Genomic DNA, 7,614 nt, shown 5'->3' on the forward strand with positions numbered 1-7,614 from the left:
TGATCACAACACACACACTTCAGCCCTGAACACAACACACTTCAGCCCTGAACACAACACACACCCTGAACACAACACGCACTTCAGCCCTGAACACAACACACACACTTCAGCCCTAAACACAACACACACACTTCAGCCCTGAACACAACACACACACACTTCAGCCCTGAACACAACACACACACTTCAGCCCTGAACACAACACACACACTTCAGCCCTGAACACAACACACACACTTCAGCCCTGAACACAACACACACACTTCAGCCCTGAACACAACACACACACTTCAGCCCTGAACACAACACACACACTTCAGCCCTGAACACAACACACACTTCAACCCTGAACACAACACACACACTTCAGCCCTGAACACAACACACACACTTCAGCCCTGAACACAACACACACACTTCAGCCCAAACGTGTGTTTATACGAAAGATTGATTGAATGCCCAGTTTAGTGTGAGACTGAGATCAACAGAGATATGAGCGGATGATGTAAGCAGTGTGTGTGTGTGTGTGTGTGTGTGTGTGTGTGTGTGTGTGTGTGTGTGTGTGTGTGTGTGTGTGTGTGTGTGTGTGTGTGGTGAGTTACTGGAGGGCCTCTGATGGAGCGTCCGCTGGGCCCCGGAGGGCCGGGTGGCCCCTGAGTGCCTGGAACTCCAGCGTCCCCTACTGGACCCACAGCGCCCTGCAAACACACACACGATCAGCTTCTGTGCTCGTCTACTCTGTGGGGAAATGTGAGAAAGTGAGGTGGATTGTGGGTAATTTTGTACCACGGGGCCGGGTTCACCTCGATCTCCTCTGGCTCCTCTGATACCAGGACCTCCCTGTCACACACACACACACACACACACACACACAGAGAGTCAGTGATGATGATGATGATGATGATGATGATGATGATGATGAAGATGATGAGGAGGAGGAGCTCGTACAGGAGGTCCGGCGGGGCCAGCGGGGCCCTTACTGTCCTGAGTGCAGGTACAGGCGCGCGGGAGAGATGGACAGTCGGCTTCCTTCCTCTGGAAACACACACACACACACACACCCAGGTCAGGAAGCAGACAAACTGGCTAAACCGACGTCACCAGAGTCAGATAAATCCCAGCACATAGAGACTCTTTCACCTAGATATTATCATATAGAGACTCTTTCACCTAGATATTATCATATAGAGACTCTTTCACCTAGATATTATCATATAGAGACTCTTTCACCTAGATATTATCACATAGAGACTCTTTCACCTAGATATTATCATATAGAGACTCTTTCACCTAGATATTATCATATAGAGACTGTGTCTGTTCCCCGAATTAGTAAATACAAAAAAACATCAAAACCATTCAACAGTAAAAATGTAATTGATGTCCAACAAATAAACAAAAGATATAATACAGATGAACAATTGATAAAGCTTGGGTTGCTGAATATTAGATCCCTTTCCCCAAAAGCGCTTATTGTTAATGATATTATTACAGATAATAATCTAGATGTGCTGTGTTTGACAGAAACCTGGCTAAAACCTGACGACTACATTACCTTAAATGAGTCCACCCCCCAAGATTATTGTTATAAACATGAGCCGCGTCTGAAAGGTAAAGGGGGAGGGGTTGCTGTAATTTATAATAATATCTTCAGTATTACTCAGAAGTCTAGTTTCAAATATAATTCCTTCGAAGTTTTGGTGCTTTATGTAACGCTATGTAGTGTACATGATAAAACCCGTTCAACATTTGTGTTAGCTACTGTATACAGGCCACCTGGGCATAATACAGACTTTATCAAAGAATTTGCTGATTTTCTATCAGAGTTAGTACTGGCCGTAGATAAAGCACTAATTGTTGGTGATTTTAATATCCATGTTGACAACGGAAAAGACGTATTGGGATTAGCATTTAAAGACACACTAAACTCTATTGGAGTTGGGCAACACGTGTCAGGAGCCGCTCATCGCCATAATCATACTTTAGACCTAATATTGTCACATGGAATAAATGTTGATACCGTTGAAATTCTGCAGCAGAGCGATGACATCTCAGATCATTACTTAGTATCATGTATACTTAATTTAGCTAAGGTTGCAAAGCCGCCCCCTCGCTTTAAAAATGGCAGGACAATCACTGCCGCTACTAAAGATTGCTTTTTAAATAATCTCCCTCATCAGTATCATCTGCTCAGCATCCCAGATAGTATAGAAGAACTCGATGCTGCAACAGAAACTATTGACTCTCTCTTTTCCAGTACTTTAGACACAGTTGCTCCTCTGCGCTTAAAGAAGATTAAAGAAAATAGTCCAACGCCGTGGTACAACGAGCACACACACACACACACACACACTCTCGAACACACACACACACACACACACACACTCTCGAACACACACACACACACACACACACTCTCAAACACACACACACACACACACACACACACACTCTCGAACACACACACACACACACACACACACACACACACACACACACACACACACACACACACACACACACACACACACTCTCGAACACACACACACACACACACACACACACACACACACACACATAATCACACACTCTCACACACTCACACACATACACACACACACACACACACATACACAAACACACACACACACACACACTCTCACACACTCACACACACTCGGGCCCTTAAAACAGCAGCCAGAAAAATGGAGCGCAGCTGGAAGAAAACAAAACTAGAGGTCTTTCGTAATTTGTGGAAAGGGAGCATGATCGCATACAGAAAGGCCATAAAAACTGCTATAGAAAAGGTCTGGAGACCTTCAGTGGAGAATTGTGCATGGGATAATAGCTACGGACAGACACAGAGCACACCTTGACCCACAGGTAGGGGAGGGCTGTCCGTTCTGCCGGATGCAGGAAACAGTTTTTCATCTGTTTTTTGACTGTTTTAGATTAAAGCCATTATTTAACAAATTAGAAGAGTGGTGTCAGACCCTGGGGGAAGTTTTTATGCCTAAGTTTTTTATTTATGGGCCCAAGTATAGCAGGAAAAAAAAAGAAGTTCATGTTTTATTAAATTTTTTCTTTGGGCAAGCAAAAATGTCAATTTGGTTGTCACGAAAGAGAAAATTGAATAATGGTGGATTAACTGATGTGGTTGCAGTGTTACAGGGGTTAATAAAATCCTGTATGAATATAGAGTTCAACTATTATAAGTTGGTTAATGACTTGGATGGTTTCAGAGGTAAATGGGGCATAAAGAATGTTATTTGTGATGTTGACATTGATGGCTGTCTCCAATTTTATGCATGAGTGAGTTTTGATCATAAAAGGGGAAATTTATTTTATTTTTATTAATATTATTTTTTACTAAAAATTTTATATCTTTAACATTTTTGTAAATAAAGTGATCTTAAAGTCAAAGTCTCTATCTCTCTCTCTCTCTCTCTCTCTCTCTCTCTCTCACACACACACACACACTCTCTCTCTCTCTCACACACACACACACACTCACCAGGCTTGGCAGCTCGCAGCATTTGTCTCGTCGAGCCCATGACGTGCTGCACACGATATCAAAGGACTGCAGCTGAAACTAAACACACACACACACACACACACACACAGACAGATATGTGAGACGTGTTATTTTAGCCATCGGCTGCATCAATGAGTCTGTTTTTGATCTCACACACACACACACTCACCGGAGCAGAGCTGTCTTTGTCTCCTCTGGATCTGACCATCCGGCCGAGCACCTCCACCCCATCAGTGCTGATGTTTCTGGCTGCGTCCACAGGCTTCTCTCCCGCAGACTTACAGTCCACCATCACCAGAGCCGACGTCTTGCTCACTGCGATGTGCAGCTGCACACACACACACACACACACACATTATCATCAGACCACAGGACACTCACAGGCTGACCCGCTGCGCTCTGAGATTCTGACCTTGTGGAAACTGCCGTAGAACAGCCTCTGGATCTCCGCGCCCTCAAACGTCACCGTCTGGAAATCGCCCTTATAGTCGGTGTTGAAGAAGGTCAGAGTCTTTCCTGCGTCTGTGCACACAGATTACAGCTCATCAGGTCCGTCCTTCCAGAAAAATGCACCTTTTTTGTGATTGTTGCGGGCAAACATCCTTGATTATGCGGCACGTTTTCTTAAAAAATGCGATGGAAAATGTGGGATATTTATGCGATGAAATTGCGGGAACTTGCAAAAACTGCGGTTTGATGAAAAAGAGAAAAAAAGCACTACATCACAGAAAGTGCTGGGAATATTTAAGTTCTCATCTTGCTTAATAAACACACGGCTCAAATTTACAAAACATTGAGTTCTGTAGCTTTAGAAAAGGAATATGCTACAACTTCTGAAAAAATGAATAAATAACTTCCTGTTTTACAGAGGTAGCTTTACAAAACAGACATTTAAGTGCTTCCAATGCACAAAGTGCAATCTCTTAAAGGGTTAGTTCAGCCAAAAATGTAAATTCTGTCATTAATTACTTCCCCTCATGTGGTTGGACACCCGTCAGACCTCCGTTCATCTTCAGACACAAATGAAGATATTTTAGTGTAAATCTGATGCTCTGAAAGGCCTCCATTGGCTCAATGCACTTTACACTCTCAAGACCCTTAAAAGACACTAAAGACTAAAGTTACAAAGTCCATCTCACTACAGCGGCTCTACAATAACTTTATGAAGCGGCGAGAAGAGTTTCTGTGCGCAAAAATAAATAAAAAACGACTTATATAGTGATGACCGATTTCAAAACACTGCATCATGAAGCTTCGAAGCGTTATGAATCAGTGAGTCGATTCATGATTTGGAGCATTATGAATCAGTGAGTCGATTCAGCGGTTAAAGGCGTTATGAATCAGTGAGTCGATTCAGCGGTTTGGAGCGTTATGAATCAGTGAGTCGATTCAGCGGTTCAGAGCGTTATGAATCAGTGAGTCGATTCAGCGGTTCAAGCGTTATGAATCAGTGAGTCGATTCATGATTCGGATTGCGTGTCAAACTGCTGAAATACGTGACTTTGGCAATCCAAACCGCTGAATCGACTCACTGATTCATAACGCTCCAAATCGCTGAATCGACTCACTGATTCATAATGCTCCGAATCGCTGAATCGACTCACTGATTCATAACGCTCCAAACCTCTGAATCTGCGCTCGGCGCAGCACCACCAATGCCCTCATGACAGGCCGAAATGGCGGCCAAGTAGACCTTCAGCGTGGAATGGGCACGCCCTTCCTCCAACAGTTCCTGGAGAAAAGTCAATATCCCCGCAATCGGACATTGGTATGGCGATAAAAACCTCCGACCGCACCACTGTTCAAATATGCGCTTCAATGCATAAAGCCCCCGTGTCGTTGTCGCCCTAGCGCTCTGTATTGTGGCCATGACATTGCTTGGGAGCCCTGCTGCCATTAGATTCTCCCTCTCAGCGGGTAGGCCCATAGAGCCCACAGTTCCGGCCGAGGGTGCAGAACCTGTCCCTCTGCCTGGGACAACAGGTCCCAGCACAGAGGAAGACACCACGGTGTCCCTACCAGCAGCGACATGATACTCGCGTACCATGTCCTCGCCGGCCAGCGAGGGGCCACTAAACTCAGTGACAGACTCTCCTGGTGCGCTCTGTCTAAAGTGGGCTGTATCAGTTCCACTGGGGGAAACGCATACAGTAGAGTCTTGGGCCATACATGTGACAGGGCATCCACCCACAACGGGGCGCTGCTGTCTGTTATTGAGAAAAACAGCGGGCAGTGCGTGTTCTTCGCGGACGCAAAAAGATCCACCTCGGCCCTGCCGAACCAAGCCCAGATCTGCGCCACTATCCGAGGGTGCAAGCGCCACTCTCTGACCTGTGGTCCCCCTTTGGAAAGTAGGTCTGCTCCAACATTCAGACGGCCCGGGATATATACTGCCCGGAGCGACGCCAAATGCTCGCTGGCCCACATCAGGAGTGTCTGTGTCGGTTGTAACAGAGGAAGCGAGCGAGTACCTCCCTGTCTGTTTATATACGACAATACTGTTGTGTTGTCCGTTCTGACTAACACGTGTTTGCCCTGCAAACGCTGAGCAAAGTGTTTCAGTGCCAGATGAACCGCCTGCAACTCCAGGCAATTTATATGACGCTCTTTTTGCGCTGCCGACCATTCTCCTCTCACGGAGTTCCCCTGGCACAGAGCTCCCCATCCAAGCAGTGACGCATCTGTCATCACCACTGCACGTGACGTAGCTCTCCCCAGGGGATCAGAGCATGAACGCATGACGGCGTTATCGTCACTTGCCTGTTTAAATGCCGCGTGGCATTCAGGCCAGTGCCCAGCGCCCATCTCTGGAACGCACGCATAAAGAGAAAATCCAGCCGAACGACTGCTATCATTGAGGCCATGAGCCCCAGCAGTCTCAGCACTGTCCGAAAACTCACTCGCATGCCCCGCCGAAACCGACTCAGGCAGCCGTGAAACACTTTGGCCCTCCGTACTGACAGCATAGCTGTGTTCTGTACTGAATCTATCTCTAAACCGAGATATGAAATCCGCTGACACGGAACCAGGGAGCTCTTTTTGAGATTTATTAAAAACCTCAGAGCTCGTAGATGGGAGACAAGTGCCTGTGTGTGTAACACCGCCTGTTCCCTGCTGTCTGTGGCCAGGAGTAGGTCGTCCAAATAAGCAAACACTCTCATGCCCTGCTGACGCAGTGGAGCCAGCGCTGCCTCTGCACATTTCCTGAATATGCGGGGCGCGAGTGACAGCCCGAACGGCAGGACCTGAAATTCGTATGCAGTTCCCTTGAAGGAGAACCTCAGGAATTTCCTGTGTTCTGGGTGGATTGTGATGTGAAAATATGCATCGGTCAAATCCACCAATGTAAACCACTCTCGGGGACGCAGAGTGAATAGCAGGTAACGTACAGTCAGCATTTTGAACTTGTAACGTCTGAGGTGTTTGTTCAATTGCCGTAGATCTAGGATAGGGCGCAAACCCCCACTTTTCTTGGGGAGAAGGAAATAGCGGCTGTAAAACCCTTCCTCCGTTCTCCCATGTGGAACCACCTGAATTGCCCCTTTTCCAAGGAGAACCCGAATCTCTTCCTTCAACACAGAGGAAGCCTCTTTCGACACTGACGTCGTAATTATACCTCCGAACCTGGGGGGGGGCGATAACCCCACTGAATCGTTTGAAGAACCCACGGTGTTAGTGCGCATGCGCCCTTGCTGTGCTTAGACATTTCATCTTTTTTTTTTTTTCTCTGAGAAAAGTTTTTAGCTTCTGTTAGCACTGCTAAACTTGTGCTTAAAACTTTCTCCTTTCTGTGCCTTTCCACAAGATTTCACCACCGTGGGCTACCTCCTTGTGAGGACTGGCGTGATGGCGTTCTAGCAGCTCGGTGAAGAGCTGAAGAACAAGGGAAATGACGCATACGACTGCATTTATATGCTGTGGGTCGTGACCCCGCCCACGTCGTCATGCGTCATTGGCCTTTCAGGCGTGAATAAAGGTGTCTTCAGCAGATGGCGCTAGAGCGCGATATCCCATAGACATGTGTTGTACCGAGTTGACCGACTGAATGGGAACGCTCCAAACCACTGAATCGACTC

At 46.5% G+C, this 7,614-nt stretch overlaps 1 protein-coding gene across 1 annotated transcript in view; it reads right to left on the reverse strand.

The window, feature by feature from the left end:
- col14a1b (collagen, type XIV, alpha 1b) overlaps positions 1 to 7,614 on the reverse strand; it is a gene marked incomplete at its 5' end in the record, with an annotated part of 106,209 nt that overhangs the window by 21,053 nt on the left and 77,542 nt on the right. Inside the window, 7 exons of the mRNA XM_079828618.1 lie at positions 606 to 701; positions 790 to 843; positions 952 to 1,038; positions 3,518 to 3,595; positions 3,708 to 3,866; positions 3,951 to 4,060; positions 5,417 to 5,670. Of these exons, the coding sequence (XP_079684744.1) occupies positions 606 to 701; positions 790 to 843; positions 952 to 1,038; positions 3,518 to 3,595; positions 3,708 to 3,866; positions 3,951 to 4,060; positions 5,417 to 5,670 (838 nt within the window). The remainder of the gene's footprint in view (positions 1 to 605; positions 702 to 789; positions 844 to 951; positions 1,039 to 3,517; positions 3,596 to 3,707; positions 3,867 to 3,950; positions 4,061 to 5,416; positions 5,671 to 7,614) is intronic.

Source organism: Gobio gobio (assembly GCF_949357685.1).
Source record: "Gobio gobio genome assembly, chromosome: 11".
In the NCBI taxonomy this organism is placed as follows: Eukaryota; Metazoa; Chordata; class Actinopteri; order Cypriniformes; family Gobionidae; genus Gobio; species Gobio gobio.